The sequence below is a fragment of the Odontesthes bonariensis genome, chromosome 8, assembly GCF_027942865.1.
Source record: "Odontesthes bonariensis isolate fOdoBon6 chromosome 8, fOdoBon6.hap1, whole genome shotgun sequence".
Classification (NCBI taxonomy): domain Eukaryota; kingdom Metazoa; phylum Chordata; class Actinopteri; order Atheriniformes; family Atherinopsidae; genus Odontesthes; species Odontesthes bonariensis.
Genome location: NC_134513.1, coordinates 1,402,086 through 1,419,760, shown reverse-complemented (window position 1 = coordinate 1,419,760; position 17,675 = coordinate 1,402,086). Strand labels below are relative to the sequence as shown.

General features: G+C 51.5%; 1 protein-coding gene across 9 annotated transcripts in view; it reads left to right on the top strand.

Moving 5' to 3' along the window:
* The first annotated feature begins 1,728 nt into the window (after positions 1-1,728).
* Positions 1,729-17,675, top strand: part of sox5 (SRY-box transcription factor 5) — a 121,757-nt gene continuing 105,810 nt past the window's right edge. For 8 of the 9 annotated variants that reach the window (XM_075471281.1, XM_075471278.1, XM_075471274.1 and 5 more), the window contains exon 1: positions 1,729-1,921. In XM_075471281.1, coding sequence (XP_075327396.1) covers positions 1,845-1,921 — 77 coding nt within the window. In that variant the 5' untranslated portion in view covers positions 1,729-1,844. Of the gene's footprint in view, positions 1,922-3,570; positions 3,677-17,675 lie in introns of those variants that run through there. The other variant, XM_075471277.1, reaches the window with a different exon arrangement.

Genomic DNA, 17,675 nt, shown 5'->3' with positions numbered 1-17,675 from the left:
CCCGACTCTTTTATCCCGACACTTTTATCCCGACTGTTTTATCCCGACTGTTTTATCCCGACTGTTTTATCCCGACACTTTTATCCCGACTGTTTTATCCCGACACTTTTATCCCGACTGTTTTATCCCGACACTTTTATCCCGACACTTTTATCCCGACTCTTTTATCCCGACTGTTTTATCCCGACACTTTTATCCCGACTGTTTTATCCTGACTGTTTTATCCCGACACTTTTATCCCGACTGTTTTATCCCGACTGTTTTATCCCGACTGTTTTATCCCGACTGTTTTATCCCGACACTTTTATCCCGACACTTTTATCCCGACTGTTTTATCCCGACTGTTTTATCCCGACTGTTTTATCCCGACACTTTTATCCCGACACTTTTATCCCGACTGTTTTATCCCGACACTTTTATCCCGACTGTTTTATCCCGACACTTTTATCCCGACTGTTTTATCCCGACACTTTTATCCCGACTGTTTTATCCCGACTGTTTTATCCCGACACTTTTATCCCGACACTTTTATCCCGACTGTTTTATCCCGACTGTTTTATCCCGACTGTTTTATCCCGACTGTTTTATCCCGACACTTTTATCCCGACACTTTTATCCCGACTGTTTTATCCCGACACTTTTATCCCGACACTTTTATCCCGACTGTTTTATCCCGACTGTTTTATCCCGACACTTTTATCCTGACACTTTTATCCCGACTCTTTTATCCCGACTGTTTTATCCCGACTGTTTTATCCCGACACTTTTATCCCGACTGTTTTATCCCGACTGTTTTATCCCGACACTTTTATCCCGACTGTTTTATCCCGACACTTTTATCCCGACTGTTTTATCCCGACACTTTTATCCCGACACTTTTATCCCGACTGTTTTATCCCGACTGTTTTATCCCGACTGTTTTATCCCGACTGTTTTATCCCGACACTTTTATCCTGACACTTTTATCCCGACTCTTTTATCCCGACTGTTTTATCCCGACTGTTTTATCCCGGCACTTTTATCCCGACTGTTTTATCCCGACTGTTTTATCCCGACACTTTTATCCCGACACTTTTATCCCGACTGTTTTATCCCGACTGTTTTATCCCGACACTTTTATCCCGACACTTTTATCCCGACACTTTTATCCCGACACTTTTATCCCGACTGTTTTATCCCGACACTTTTATCCCGACTGTTTTATCCCGACTGTTTTATCCCGACTGTTTTATCCCGACACTTTTATCCCGACACTTTTATCCCGACTGTTTTATCCCGACTGTTTTATCCCGACTCTTTTATCCCGACTGTTTTATCCCGACACTTTTATCCCGACACTTTTATCCCGACTGTTTTATCCCGACTGTTTTATCCCGACTGTTTTATCCCGACACTTTTATCCCGACACTTTTATCCCGATACTTTTATCCCGACTGTTTTATCCCGACTGTTTTATCCCGGCTGTTTTAAATGTTTTATCCCGACAGTTTTCGAGGAAGGGGGCAGCATCGCCGTGCAGTTACCCCGATGGGCTTTTGAGCCGTGTGGTCAGGAAGCCCCGCCCCTCTTCACACACACACACACACACACACACACACACACGGCTGCTGGCCCTTTAAGAGCCTCGGCCTCCCGGCTTACAGCGAGGGAGGGAAAGAGGAGGGACGGAGGCAGAGAGAAAGCAGAGAGGGAGGGTTTCCAGGCTGGAAGTGTGTGATCAGACAGAGCGCACACACTCTCAGATAGAGCAGCAGCAGCGGCGTGCGAGAGGTTGAAGGATCACTTCTGTCCCGGCTCGCTTTGGGAGACTAACCCGCCTCGGCCCAGCTCTGTGGGACTGTTTTATGTTGTTCTTGTCGAGAGAGACGGACCCTTACTCCAGCATGCTCACTGAGCCTGAGCTACCTCAGGAGTGTAACAGGTACGTGACGCTTTCCCCTCACGCATGCACGCACGCTCACGTGCACGTTCACACGCAGATGACAGAAACAGACAACAGGAGGAAAAAAAAGCAGGAAAGTATCACAAGTGTAGAGAGAAGACTTGGTTTCTGGGAAGTGTTTGTTCAAGTAAAACTGCGAGGCTGAGAGAGAGAGAGAGAGTGTGTGTGTGTGTGTGTGTGTGTGTGTGTGTGTGTGTGTGTGTGTGTGTGTGTGTGTGTGTGTGTGTGTCGGAGTCAAAGATGGCACGGCGAGTTGATGATTGACCTGAGATACCGAACGCAAAGACAGAGCAAACCGGGCGCCATACGGCGAGAGAGAGTGACAGAAAGAGAGCGTCTTCCTCCTCCTCTTCCTCCGACTAAAAGTTCAGATCAGATCAGCACTTCCACAGATAAACTGCAGCGATGCTGTGTGTGTGTGTGTGTGTGTGTGTGTGTGTGTGTGTGTGTGTGCGCTGCTTCGTGAGGAGTGTGAGCGCCTCATCTCTGCGCCTCACCACAACTTTATTTACTTCTGCTTCTGAAGCGTCTCCTCCTGCCATGTGAAGAACACAGAAAAAAAACAGTAAAAATCCGCATTTTCCAACATTTTCTAACATTTTCCAACATTTTCTAACATTTTCTAACATTTTCCAACATTTTCCAACATTTTCCAACATTTTCTAACATTTTCTCGGGCGTCCGCACCCCGCTGTCCTTTTACGCCTCTCCTCATAAACCTATTTTTGTTTATTTTTTCCTGCCTAATCCACCCCCGGCACATCAAACCGTGTGGGGTAATCCCATTCTCAATCCGCACGCCGTTGCTGTTGTTGTTTTTGCCCCCCTCGCCTTATGCTAAACGTTAATCTCACTGTGCTCCGGTGCTGTTGATGCAGGCCGGCTTCATTTAGAGGTGTGAACCCTCCAACCTTCACTGTCAACACAAGTGGCTTTGGCCTGTGGAATAATAGCTGTTTGATGCTAATGCTGCGGGAGGCAGATTATCTTATAATACTCCACGTTTTAATTCCAGCCCGCTCCCGTCTCCCCTCGCCTGCTTGACTTTTTTACACCGTTAAAATACTCGCTCTCTTGTTTGTTTTTTTTGCCCGACGAAACTAATCTTTTGTTGGGAGATAAACCGGGGTCGGCGGGGTGGATTTGGGGGGATTTCAGTTCAGGGGGGCCCCCCTTTTGAATTAAGAACACATTTAGAAAAAAAATGTGTTTTTAATAAACGTTTGAATCCAGCAAAGTGGTTGAGGAGAGTTGTTGGGTGTGGGGGGGGGGGTAACAACAGCTAGGAGGAATTAAAAATGGAAAGGATTACACAGAAAAGCAGAATGTATGGAGATAAATGCGGGGATTACAATGACTTAGGAGGAGAGCGCTTAAAACTCCTGCTTTCCAGTAATGCACTCCATCAGCGAGGCTCCGGCCGCCGTGTGTGCGAGCGCTCGTGGATGTTCGTATGTGCACGAGAGGGGGTCTCTGCGTGGACCGGTGTGTGTGTGTGTGAGAGTGTGTGTGTTGGCAGTGATGCTGACAGTTCCTGCGTCGCTCGGAGTGTCCGCTCGCCATGCTTCTCCTGCTCGCCACACTTCCTTCTTCTCTCACTTTTTTACGCACATCTTCCTCTTTTCTTCTGTTTCTTCTTCTAAAATTCACCAGGAGTCACTTTTACTGAACAAAGCCCCAGCCCCAGACCCAGAAGAGTCTTTTTTTTTGTGGAGGTTATTCTGACAGAAGTAGGTGAGAAATAATGTGTTTTTCTTCATCGTTTATTTATTGAATTCTGCTCGCATTTCTGTGCCTTTCCGATGCTTTTTACTTTGCTTTAATTTTCCGTCTTTTGCGTTATTTTTCTGGTCTTTCTTTTTTATTAGTTTTGAATTTATCGCGGCGCTCTTTTTGAAGCTGAAAATATAAATATCAGGTCGAGCGGCCTCGTCCGTTTGCACGAATCTGCCGAGGAAAAACAGTGAGAAGGAAGAAGCTGCCGTAGCAGCTGCTGCTTTTAGGGGAGATGAAGGGAAAGAAACGATGTGACATGATGATGACACATTCCTCGCCAGTGGACAGAAGAAGAAGCAGAAGAAGCAGAAGAAGAAGAAGAAGAAGAAGAAGAAGAAGAAGAAGAAGAAGAAGAAGGAGCAGGTTTACAGAGATTAGGAGGAGGGGGGTCGGCTGAGGAAGAGGTCTCTGTCGATGTGGTGTTAAGGCAGCGCCGGGTTTTCACACCCCTCCATTTGTCCCCTCGGTTTACAGGGCGAGTGTGTCAGAGGGGGGGGACGGTCAACAGTGCACGTGTCAACACTCTGAGGACGCTCAGGATTTCACTGAAAAAGTCTTGGAATTATTAATCCTGAGAGGTGCGAGCTCACCTGCTCACCCTGCGCCCGAGGGGAATACCCCCCCCCCCAGTGAACAGCTCATAAAATCTGATGCCTTGTTCACACGTAGAGATAAATTATAATAGTTATAAATCTGTTTCATTCCTCCGTGTGCAGCACGTCGCTGCTGATAATGAGGAATATTTCAGGGTGAATGTGTTTGTAACTTTCTGTGTTAAAACGGTAAAGCGGTAGCGGAGCGGCCCCCCGTTTAAAGGCTGAATTCTTGCTAACTCGGCCCCCGTTTAAAGGCTGAATTCTTGCTAACTCGGCCCCCGTTTAAAGGCTGAATTCTTGCTAACTCGGCCCCCGTTTAAAGGCTGAATTCTTGCTAACTCGGCCCCCCGTTTAAAGGCTGAATTCTTGCTAACTCGTCTCCGTTGGAAGCGAGCGGGGGGCCGCCGGGTTTAAAGGGGTGAGATTAAAGCGGTTTGTGTGTGTCTGAGCAAAGAGAATCCGTGTGTGTGCGCGTCCGGAGGAGTAATTGAGTCGAGCGTCCGTGCTCTGCAAACTAATGCCCTTCTCTTCCCTCGTTGCCCCGTCCCGGCCTCCCTCTCCTTCTCTTTCTCCCCCCCCCGCCGTCTCCTCTCACCCGCCACCGCCACCTTGGACTGGAGGCCATTGTCTGGGCCACATTGTCTGTCCCCGGAGAGCCTTGATAACCGTGTCTCCATCCACGGAGCGAGGGGGGGGGGGGCGAAAGAAAGAAAGAAAGAAAGAAAGAAAGAAAGAAAGAAAGAAAGAAAGAAAGAAAGAAAGAAAGAAAGAAAGAAAGAAAGAAAGAAAGAAAGAAGAAGAAAGAGCGACGGACAGAAAAATACCAGAGCAGAAAGCTGGTGTCCCCTCCTCCCCACTTCCTCCCGCCGCGACCTCCCACCCCAGCGTGATCAGCTGACTCTCAGTGGAACAAGGGGGGGTGGGGGGGGGCATTAGGCCACATTTGTTCTTGTTGTTGTTTTGGTTGTTTATGGACGGGGGGGGGGGGGGGGGGGGGGGGGGGGGGCGGGATGAAAGAAGTGTCAGAAGTGACGGGGAAACAGAAAGTGTGTGTGTGGAGGCGTCCCTGCAGGCTAACCGCTCGGGTCATATGACAGAGGGTCACAGGGCGGGGGGGTCAAAGGTCAGCCCGAGGCATTTCACAGGAAAACACCAGCGGCGTGCACGCACACGTGCGCACGCACGTACTGTATGTTCATTCCCAGCGTTGCTCCCAAAGCTTCCTTCTTCTTCTTCTTCTTCTTCCATTTCTTTATCCGTCCGTTAGTCCGGGCGCTTTATTAAAAAAAAACACACACACACGACCCTGTTCGCCGTCCTGAAGACAGGAGACGGTGTCAGGAGCCCCCCCCCACCGACCCCCGACCCCGGACCCCCGGGCACTACAATGAAACCTCTGTCCTCCCAGGTAGGGAGGGGGGGGGGGGGGCGTTTGGGCCGAGGTGGGAGGACAGAAAGAGGCCAGCTGGGACGGGACACATGTGTTTGTTGTCGTTTACGTGAGAGAATGATGACCTCACATGTGGGGGGGGGCAGCCAGGCCGGCTGGGGGGCCGCTGACAGTGAGACAAACGCTGCGACTCTTTATGGATTCTTTAACAAACGCAGCACAAACAGCGGCTCAACAATGAGAAACGCTCAATAAACCTGCTTTAACCCCCCAAACACCAGGGGACCACCGGATGCATTCTTCCTCTCTCCTTCTGCCCCTCTGCCCCTCTTTACCTCCCACTTCTGCCCCAGCTCCACAGTTCTGCCCCTCTTCTTCTCCCACTTCTGCCCCAGCTCCACAGTTCTGCCCCTCTTCTTCTCCCACTTCTGCCCCAGCTCCACAGTTCTGCCCCTCTTCTTCTCTTCAACACTCAAGATTTTCCCACGAGCCGACTTCGCTTCCAGCGGAGCGAACGTTTACTTTTTCTCCAGCGTCTCTCTCGTGTTGGAGTGCGGTCCTGTGGGTGGGGGTGGGGGGTATTGGGGGTATTAGGGGGGTGAAAACATGACGGGGAAAGCCTGAGGAGCTTTAGTGACTCAGGCTCCGGGTGGACGAACGCAGCAGAGACACCAGTTAGCTCTTTACTCTCTTTCACTTCAGACAAAACACATGACTTTGTTTTTCCTCCAGCGTGTGTGTGTGTTAGCGTGCATGTGTGTTAGCGTGCATGTGTGCATGTGTGTGTGATTAACAGCAGTGACATGGCGTTGTGTGTTATTGCCTTTTGTGGTTAAGCTGGACAGGAAACACGGTTTGGGCCGCCGGCCGGCGATTTAGGGCACCTCACAGAGGACGCTTTGTGTTTGTGTCTCTGAGTGTGTGTGTGTGTGTGTGTGTGTGTGAGGGTGTGTCTGTGTTTATGAGCACATACGAGCATGAGCTGTGCACGTCAGCAGAGAGAGCGATGAGGCAAAACTTCTATTTAGGAAAATAACGCTTTGTGCAAACTGTTGCTGCGGAATTTTTCCCGTTTTTGTCGGGAGAGTCTGAAGCCTCAGAAAGAGGAAATATCAGTGACCTCCTGCGCTAATCTTTATCCGCTGATCTCTGCTGCTGCCCCACTCTTCTCACTGTTCAAAAGAACAATCTATAAATAGATATCAGGCAGTATCCTTAAGAGTCTAAGGAGAGAACGAAGAGTAAAGGCAGGAAGATGGACGTGAGAATAAGTTGGAATAAATTGGACGGCGTGTGACAGAGAGGTGAAGAAGAAGGAGATTTTCTCCTTTTTAAAACGAGCAGAGCATTTGTTTAAACTCCCGCCCGAGGTGTCACACGCAGGTAAATGTTGCGGTCGGCACCTCTGGAGGCAAAGCGCCCCGGGCGCCTTATCTGAAAGGAGCATTCCGCTCAACCATTTTTGATATGCCCCTTCCATTCGCTCAGAGAACGGTTTCAAAGGCCTCACCTGAGTGGCAGGCGGGAAAAGGAATAAGCCTCCTCGCTCGTTTCCACCGGAGACGATGGATTCGAACTGGCTGCGCGTTGTGTGTTTGCATGCAGGTCAAAACAATGGGCTTCAACTTGAGGAGAGGCCGCGCACGTGCACGTGCACAGACTCTGCAGAAACACACTGGAGTTCTCCAGAGGAGGCTCCCACGCTCCCTGAAAGCTCGATCTGAGGAGTTAACAAGTGCAGTTAGCGGCGTGGTTATGTTAGCAGCCAGACACACAGAGTGTGCACGAGTGTGTGCATGTGTGTGTGTGTTCTTGCAATTACTGTTGAGTGAGGACCAAAGTCAAGTTTTTAACCAACAGAGCGAGGTCATTTTCACACAGTGAGGACATTTTGGCCGGTCCAGGTTATATAGATGCTATCCTCTAATTTTCTCAGTAGGACCTCAGAATGTCCTGAGTGGAAATGTTTCACCCCTAAAGTTTAACACGGATTAAAATCATTTTTCTGAATCTTTTTGTGCTTCTCAAAATCTGAAGCAGTGCGTTGGATCACTGTGCCACCGAGTGTCTGGAATGACACTTTGTTTGTTTCTGAGTGAACTAGAAACACTGCTCCTCACTTTGTGAGTGGGTTTTACTCGGTCCTTACTCAGCAACAAGTGCGAGTGTGTGTGTGTGTGTGTGTGTGTGTGTGTGCGTGCACGTATGTGCATGGGATATCAGACATCTCTGCGATGGCTGCTTTGTCCTCATCTCTGCAGCTCAGACGAATCTTGGTCCCCGTTTTTCCTTAATTCATCTGAAAAGTGTGTGTTTTTTTCCCAGACATCTCCTGCATGTGAAAGCACTCAGGCCTGCGCGCCCATAAGCCCGCCGCCTGCACTTAGTCGCGCTCGTGCGTGCGTGCGCGTAAGCTCGCAGCTGCTGCTGCTTTGCCAGCACGAAATGGGCGCGTTGATTACAGTAAGCGGTGGCCAGGAGACGGTTAACCACCGCTGATGGCGATTACGCGGCCCGTTAATGGACGTCCGTCGCTGTCCGATTAGTGACTTAGCGGCGGTGGACATATGTGATATGAGAGGGACTTAGTCGAGGAGCCACTAATCATCAAAAAGCCAAGGGGGAAGTGGCGCTCTAATCTCAGCTTAGCGCTCTCGCCGTGTGTGGTGGGAGAGTTTTTTGGGGAAGCGAAAGAGACGCAGATTTTTGTTTATTTTTACGTTTGATTTTTAAATTAAATGCGTCGGTATGTGTTTTTAATAAAGGGCAAGAATCATCACAATCTCCACTAATTATAACCCGAACGTCTTCTTTTAAATCCCGCGTCGACTCGTGCTTTCAGACCGCTTCCTCTCTCTGGATCCCAACCCCCCCAACCCCCCCGGCACGGCAGCCCTGCCAAACTTTAAATGAAGTAGCCGGCGTAACCTGCACACCCGCCGTGCCCAATTGTGCAGTAATTCCACTTCAAAGGCGAACGAGGAGAGAGGGGGATTTTATAGCTGGAGAGGAGCTGTGAAAGGCCTCGCCATTCATAGACACCCACCTCTGAGGCGGCGGCGCCGGGGGAGGTGGGCCGACGGAAAGTGGTGTAAGTCGCAGGGAGTGAAACGCTCCCTTTGCATGTCGCGGTCAAAACGATGGCCGGCGGAATTATAAAAACAAAAATTAAAGACGTGTTTGTAGAAGATTGAGGCGAGAAAAGCTCCGAAACTGCCCCCAGTGTGTGTCAGAGTTTGGCCAGACGGGGTGTGTGTGTGTGAGAAACAAAAGGCCTCAGTGTGAGTGGGTGAAAGGAGGTAAAGTAAACAGGTAGCCATGAGGACAGAGCTGCAGTGTTCAGGCCTCTGTTCTGTGTGCGAGCAGTTTGTTCAGCTGGGCCGCCGTCGGGTGTGAGAGGCGACAGAAACCCAGAATCACTCTGTCATAAACCTTATCACCAGTCAAGCTTTCAGTTTCATCCTGACAGCAGATTTATCTCGAGTCTTTTATCGTGAAAATGATTACAAAATGAGATCTAAATTATTTCAGTATTTGCTGAGCAGGAGGGAGCGTCCATGAGAGGCAGATACAGGAGTCAGAGCGTCCATGAGAGGCAGATACAGGAGTCAGAGCGTCCATGAGAGGCAAATACAGGAGTCAGAGGGTCCATGAGAGGCAGATACAGGAGGCAGAGCGTCCATGAGAGGCAGATACAGGAGTCAGAGCGTCCATGAGAGGCAAATACAGGAGTCAGAGGGTCCATGAGAGGCAGGTACAGGAGTCAGAGCGTTCATGAGAGGCAGATACAGGAGTAAGAGCGTCCATGAGAGGCAGATACAGGAGTCAGAGCGTCCATGAGAGGCAGATACAGGAGTCAGAGCGTCCATGAGAGGCAAATACAGGAGTCAGAGGGTCCATGAGAGGCAGATACAGGAGGCAGAGCGTCCATGAGAGGCAGATACAGGAGTCAGAGCGTCCATGAGAGGCAAATACAGGAGTCAGAGGGTCCATGAGAGGCAGGTACAGGAGTCAGAGCGTTCATGAGAGGCAGATACAGGAGTAAGAGCGTCCATGAGAGGCAGATACAGGAGTCAGAGGGTCCATGAGAGGCAGATACAGGAGTCAGAGCGTCCATGAGAGGCAGATACAGGAGTCAGAGGGTCCATGAGAGGCAGATACAGGAGTCAGAGGGTCCATGAGAGGCAGATACAGGAGTCAGAGCGTCCATGAGAGGCAGATACAGGAGTCAGAGGGTCCATGAGAGGCAGATACAGGAGTCAGAGCGTCCATGAGAGGCAGATACAGGCGTCTGAGCGTCCATCAGAGGCAGATACAGGAGTCAGAGCGTCCATGAGAGGCAGATACAGGAGTCAGAGCGTCCATGAGAGGCAGATACAGGAGTCAGAGCGTCCATGAGAGGCAGATACAGGAGTCAGAGCGTCCATGAGAGGCAGATACAGGCGTCTGAGCGTCCATGAGAGGCAGATACAGGAGTCAGAGGGTCCATGAGAGGCAGATACAGGAGTCAGAGCGTCCATGAGAGGCAGGTACAGGCGTCTGAGCGTCCATGAGAGGCAGATACAGGAGTCAGAGGGTCCATGAGAGGCAGATACAGGAGTCAGAGCGTCCATCAGAGGCAGATACAGGAGTCAGAGCGTCCATCAGAGGCAGATACAGGAGTCAGAGCGTCCATCAGAGGCAGATACAGGAGTCAGAGCGTCCATGAGAGGCAGATACAGGAGTCAGAGCGTCCATCAGAGGCAGATACAGGAGTCAGAGGGTCCATGAGAGGCAGATACAGGAGTCAGAGCATCCCTGAGAGGCAGATACAGGAGTCAGAGCGTCCCTGAGAGGCAGATACAGGAGTAAGAGGGTCCATGAGAGGCAGATACAGGAGTCAGAGCGTCCATGAGAGGCAGATACAGGAGTAAGAGCGTCCATCAGAGGCAGATACAGGAGTCAGAGGGTCCATGAGAGGCAGATACAGGAGTAAGAGCGTCCATGAGAGGCAGATACAGGAGTCAGAGCGTCCATCAGAGGCAGATACAGGAGTCAGAGCGTCCATGAGAGGCAGATACAGGAGTAAGAGCGTCCATGAGAGGCAGATACAGGAGTAAGAGCGTCCATGAGAGGCAGATACAGGAGTCAGAGCGTCCATCAGAGGCAGATACAGGAGTCAGAGGGTCCATGAGAGGCAAATACAGGAGTCAGAGGGTCCATGAGAGGCAGATACAGGAGTCAGAGCGTCCATGAGAGGCAGATACAGGAGTAAGAGCGTCCATGAGAGGCAGATACAGGAGTAAGAGCGTCCATCAGAGGCAGATACAGGAGTCAGAGCGTCCATGAGAGGCAAATACAGGAGTCAGAACGTCCATGAGAGGCAGGTACAGGAGTCAGAGCGTCCATCAGAGGCAGATACAGGAGTCAGAGCGTCCATGAGAGGCAGATACAGGAGTCAGAGCGTCCATGAGAGGCAGATACAGGAGTCAGAACGTCCATGAGAGGCAGGTACAGGAGTCAGAGCGTCCATCAGAGGCAGATACAGGAGTCAGAGCGTCCATGAGAGGCAGATACAGGAGTCAGAGCGTCCATGAGAGGCAGATACAGGAGTCAGAGCGTCCATGAGAGGCAGATACAGGAGTCAGAGGGTCCATGAGAGGCAGATACAGGAGTCAGAGGGTCCATGAGAGGCAGATACAGGAGTCAGAGGGTCCATGAGAGGCAGATACAGGAGTCAAAGCGTCCATGAGAGGCAGATACAGGAGTAAGAGCGTCCATGAGAGGCAGATACAGGAGTCAGAGGGTCCATGAGAGGCAGATACAGGAGTAAGAGCGTCCATGAGAGGCAGATACAGGAGTCAGAGCGTCCATGAGAGGCAGATACAGGAGTCAGAGCGTCCATGAGAGGCAGATACAGGAGTCAGAGCGTCCATCAGAGGCAGATACAGGAGTCAGAGCGTCCATGAGAGGCAGATACAGGAGTCAGAGCGTCCATGAGAGGCAGATACAGGAGTCAGAGGGTCCATGAGAGGCAGATACAGGAGTCAGAGGGTCCATGAGAGGCAGATACAGGAGTAAGAGCGTCCATGAGAGGCAGATACAGGAGTCAGAGGGTCCATGAGAGGCAGATACAGGAGTCAGAGCGTCCATGAGAGGCAGATACAGGAGTAAGAGCGTCCATCAGAGGCAGATACAGGAGTCAGAGCGTCCATGAGAGGCAGATACAGGAGTAAGAGCGTCCATGAGAGGCAGATACAGGAGTCAGAGCGTCCATGAGAGGCAGATACAGGAGTAAGAGCGTCCATGAGAGGCAGATACAGGAGTCAGAGCGTCCATGAGAGGCAGATACAGGAGTAAGAGCGTCCATGAGAGGCAGATACAGGAGTCAGAGCGTCCATGAGAGGCAGATACAGGAGTAAGAGCGTCCATGAGAGGCAGATACAGGAGTCAGAGGGTCCATGAGAGGCAGATACAGGAGTAAGAGCGTCCATGAGAGGCAGATACAGGAGTCAGAGGGTCCATGAGAGGCAGATACAGGAGTAAGAGCGTCCATGAGAGGCAGATACAGGAGTCAGAGCGTCCAGGCGTCAGAACGTCCATGAGAGGCAGGTACAGGAGTCAGAGCGTCCATGAGAGGCAAATACAGGCGTCAGAACGTCCATGAGAGGCAGATACAGGAGTAAGAGCGTCCATGAGAGGCAGATACAGGAGTCAGAGCGTCCATGAGAGGCAGATACAGGAGTCAGAGCGTCCATGAGAGGCAGATACAGGAGTCAGAGCGTCCATGAGAGCGTCCATGAGAGGCAGATACAGGAGTCAGAGCGTCCAGGCGTCAGAACGTCCATGAGAGGCAGATACAGGAGTCAGAGGGTCCATGAGAGGCAGATACAGGAGTCAGAGCGTCCATGAGAGGCAGATACAGGAGTCAGAGCGTCCAGGCGTCAGAACGTCCATGAGAGGCAGGTACAGGAGTCAGAGCGTCCATGAGAGGCAGATACAGGAGTCAGAGGGTCCATGAGAGGCAGATACAGGAGTAAGAGCGTCCATGAGAGGCATATACAGGAGTCAGAGGGTCCATGAGAGGCATATACAGGAGTCAGAGCGTCCATGAGAGGCAGATACAGGAGTCAGAGCGTCCAGGCGTCAGAACGTCCATGAGAGGCAGGTACAGGAGTCAGAGCGTCCATGAGAGGCAAATACAGGCGTCAGAACGTCCATGAGAGGCAGGTACAGGAGTCAGAGCGTCCATCAGAGGCAGATACAGGAGTCAGAGCGTCCATCAGAGGCAGCTACAGGAGTCAGAGCGTCCATGAGAGGCAGATACAGGAGTCAGAGCGTCCATCAGAGGCAGATACAGGAGTCAGAGGGTCCATGAGAGGCAGATACAGGAGTCAGAGCGTCCATGAGAGGCAGATACAGGAGTCAGAGCGTCCATGAGAGGCAGATACAGGAGTCAGAGCGTCCATGAGAGGCAGATACAGGAGTCAGAGGGTCCATGAGAGGCAGATACAGGAGTCAGAGCGTCCATGAGAGGCAGGTACAGGAGTCAGAGGGTCCATGAGAGGCAGATACAGGAGTAAGAGCGTCCATCAGAGGCAGATACAGGAGTCAGAGCGTCAATGAGAGGCAGGTACAGGAGTCAGAGCGTCCATCAGAGGCAGATACAGGAGTCAGAGCGTCCATCAGAGGCAGATACAGGAGTCAGAGCGTCCATCAGAGGCAGATACAGGAGTCAGAGCGTCCATGAGAGGCAAATACAGGAGTCAGAGGGTCCATGAGAGGCAGATACAGGAGTCAGAGGGTCCATGAGAGGCAGATACAGGAGTCAGAGGGTCCATGAGAGGCAGATACAGGAGTAAGAGCGTCCATGAGAGGCAGATACAGGAGTAAGAGGGTCCATGAGAGGCAGATACAGGAGTCAGAGCGTCCATGAGAGGCAGATACAGGAGTAAGAGCGTCCATCAGAGGCAGATACAGGAGTCAGAGGGTCCATGAGAGGCAGATACAGGAGTCAGAGCGTCCATGAGAGGCAGATACAGGAGTAAGAGCGTCCATGAGAGGCAGATACAGGAGTAAGAGCGTCCATGAGAGGCAGATACAGGAGTCAGAGCGTCCATCAGAGGCAGATACAGGAGTCAGAGGGTCCATGAGAGGCAAATACAGGAGTCAGAGGGTCCATGAGAGGCAGATACAGGAGTCAGAGCGTCCATGAGAGGCAGATACAGGAGTAAGAGCGTCCATGAGAGGCAGATACAGGAGTCAGAGCGTCCATGAGAGGCAGATACAGGCGTCAGAGGGTCCATGAGAGGCAGGTACAGGAGTCAGAGCGTCCATCAGAGGCAGATACAGGAGTCAGAGCGTCCATCAGAGGCAGATACAGGAGTCAGAGCGTCCATCAGAGGCAGATACAGGAGTCAGAGCGTCCATGAGAGGCAAATACAGGCGTCAGAGCGTCCATGAGAGGCAGGTACAGGAGTCAGAGCGTCCATCAGAGGCAGATACAGGAGTCAGAGCGTCCATCAGAGGCAGATACAGGAGTCAGAGCGTCCATCAGAGGCAGATACAGGAGTCAGAGCGTCCATGAGAGGCAGATACAGGAGTCAGAGCGTCCATGAGAGGCAGATACAGGAGTCAGAGCGTCCATGAGAGGCAGATACAGGAGTCAGAGGGTCCATGAGAGGCAGATACAGGAGTCAGAGGGTCCATGAGAGGCAGATACAGGAGTCAGAGCGTCCATGAGAGGCAGATACAGGAGTCAGAGCGTCCATAAGAGGCAGATACAGGAGTCAGAGGGTCCATGAGAGGCAGATACAGGAGTCAGAGGGTCCATGAGAGGCAGATACAGGAGTCAGAGGGTCCATGAGAGGCAGGTACAGGAGTCAGAGCGTCCATGAGAGGCAGATACAGGAGTCAGAGGGTCCATGAGAGGCAGATACAGGAGTAAGAGCGTCCATGAGAGGCAGATACAGGAGTAAGAGGGTCCATGAGAGGCAGATACAGGAGTCAGAGCGTCCATGAGAGGCAGATACAGGAGTAAGAGCGTCCATCAGAGGCAGATACAGGAGTCAGAGGGTCCATGAGAGGCAGATACAGGAGTCAGAGCGTCCATGAGAGGCAGATACAGGAGTCAGAGCGTCCATGAGAGGCAGATACAGGAGTCAGAGCGTCCATGAGAGGCAGATACAGGAGTCAGAGCGTCCATGAGAGGCAGATACAGGAGTCAGAGGGTCCATGAGAGGCAGATACAGGAGTCAGAGCGTCCATGAGAGGCAGATACAGGAGTCAGAGGGTCCATGAGAGGCAGATACAGGAGTCAGAGCGTCCATGAGAGGCAGATACAGGAGTCAGAGCGTCCATGAGAGGCAGATACAGGAGTCAGAGCGTCCATGAGAGGCAGATACAGGAGTCAGAGCGTCCATGAGAGGCAGATACAGGAGTCAGAGGGTCCATGAGAGGCAGATACAGGAGTCAGAGGGTCCATGAGAGGCAGATACAGGAATCAGAGCGTCCATGAGAGGCAGGTACAGGAGTCAGAGCGTCCATCAGAGGCAGATACAGGAGTCAGAGCGTCCATCAGAGGCAGATACAGGAGTCAGAGCGTCCATCAGAGGCAGATACAGGAGTCAGAGCGTCCATGAGAGGCAGATACAGGAGTCAGAGCGTCCATGAGAGGCAGATACAGGAGTCAGAGCGTCCATGAGAGGCAGATACAGGAGTCAGAGGGTCCATGAGAGGCAGATACAGGAGTCAGAGGGTCCATGAGAGGCAGATACAGGAGTCAGAGCGTCCATGAGAGGCAGATACAGGAGTCAGAGCGTCCATAAGAGGCAGATACAGGAGTCAGAGGGTCCATGAGAGGCAGATACAGGAGTCAGAGCGTCCATGAGAGGCAGATACAGGAGTCAGAGCGTCCATGAGAGGCAGATACAGGAGTAAGAGCGTCCATCAGAGGCAGATACAGGAGTCAGAGGGTCCATGAGAGGCAGATACAGGAGTCAGAGCGTCCATGAGAGGCAGATACAGGAGTCAGAGGGTCCATGAGAGGCAGATACAGGAGTCAGAGCGTCCATGAGAGGCAGATACAGGAGTCAGAGCGTCCATGAGAGGCAGATACAGGAGTCAGAGCGTCCATGAGAGGCAGATACAGGAGTCAGAGGGTCCATGAGAGGCAGATACAGGAGTCAGAGCGTCCATGAGAGGCAGATACAGGAGTCAGAGGGTCCATGAGAGGCAGATACAGGAGTCAGAGCGTCCATGAGAGGCAGATACAGGAGTCAGAGCGTCCATGAGAGGCAGATACAGGAGTCAGAGCGTCCATGAGAGGCAGATACAGGAGTCAGAGCGTCCATGAGAGGCAGATACAGGAGTCAGAGCGTCCATGAGAGGCAGATACAGGAGTCAGAGCGTCCATGAGAGGCAGATACAGGAGTCAGAGCGTCCATGAGAGGCAGATACAGGAGTCAGAGCGTCCATGAGAGGCAGATACAGGAGTCAGAGCGTCCATGAGAGGCAGATACAGGAGTCAGAGGGTCCATGAGAGGCAGATACAGGAGTCAGAGCGTCCATGAGAGGCAGATACAGGAGTCAGAGCGTCCATGAGAGGCAGATACAGGAGTCAGAGCGTCCATGAGAGGCAGATACAGGAGTCAGAGCGTCCATCAGAGGCAGATACAGGAGTCAGAGGGTCCATGAGAGGCAGATACAGGAGTCAGAGCGTCCATCAGAGGCAGATACAGGAGTCAGAGCGTCCATGAGAGGCAGATACAGGAGTCAGAGCGTCCATGAGAGGCAGATACAGGAGTCAGAGCGTCCATCAGAGGCAGATACAGGAGTCAGAGCGTCCATGAGAGGCAGATACAGGAGTCAGAGCGTCCATGAGAGGCAGATACAGGAGTCAGCTGTCTCTTGGTGTGTGTGCTGTTCTTTTTAGTTTTTTTTTAGTTATTCCACCTTCAGCAAGAAAAACAAACATGGAATCCAATGGTTCATGGCACTTAAAATCTATTATTCATCTTCATAAAATAAAGATTTGAGCATTTTGACTGACCTCTGGTCCTCCGTGTTACTGAAAACTCGACATTTCGGAGCTTAAACGACTCTTTGTAATAATGCAATTTTGTAAATTGGCTTAAATTCTTAGACTATCTGTGAATATTGCAGGTAAAATCTTCCAGAAACAATTAGCGGTAATTGAATTACATCACGGCCGTGGTGATGCTGCTTATTGGATTTGAACTATAACCTTCCCTTGGCGTGATGCGGTTCCACAGAGCGTGCCTCGGCCTCTCCTCGGCGCCGTTTGGCTTTCCGCCGTCAGAAGGTAAATAAGCAATGAATTAGTGGCGGGGCTGCTCCTCGGAACAATGCCAGATGTACGGTCCTCAGGAAATCCAATAGAGTCAAGAGTGTAATCAGTTTACCGGAGACGAGCAGGCAGAGAGGGGAAGGTTCTGAGCGAGGGAGGCCGGGGAGGAAGCCGGAGCCAATTAGAAGCAGGCGCAGTGCGGGCCGGTGCACAGATGTGTGAAGAACAGCTTGTTAAATCAAAGGGAAATAAAGAATTAGGAGTTTGAGAGGCGCACGCCTGTTGCTCGCACAACTTTCCACACAACCCTCCGTCCCCGTTTCGCTGCCTCTGAGCGGCTGAGCGTTAGCGGCTTATTACGCAGGGTCATAGTCGCAATGGCTTCAAGGCTGACAAGTGCATCTGAAAGCACTCAGGCGGCGCTGAGAACCACATTAAATTCTATTATTGCTGCGTGGCCGCTGCATCCGTATTGAGCTAAAGTAGAGGGAGGCAAATTTACCTTGTGAGAGACGGAGTTCACCTAATAGATGTGGCTTTATATCCTTTCCCGCCTTTCAAGGGAACAAAGCCGCGGCAACAAATGCAAACAGCGGGCTGTCACGCTGCGAGCTATTTTCCTCCGGCTCCTCTATTGTCCGGAGGTTTTCATAAGTACATTTTACTGTGGCTGCACACACTGCC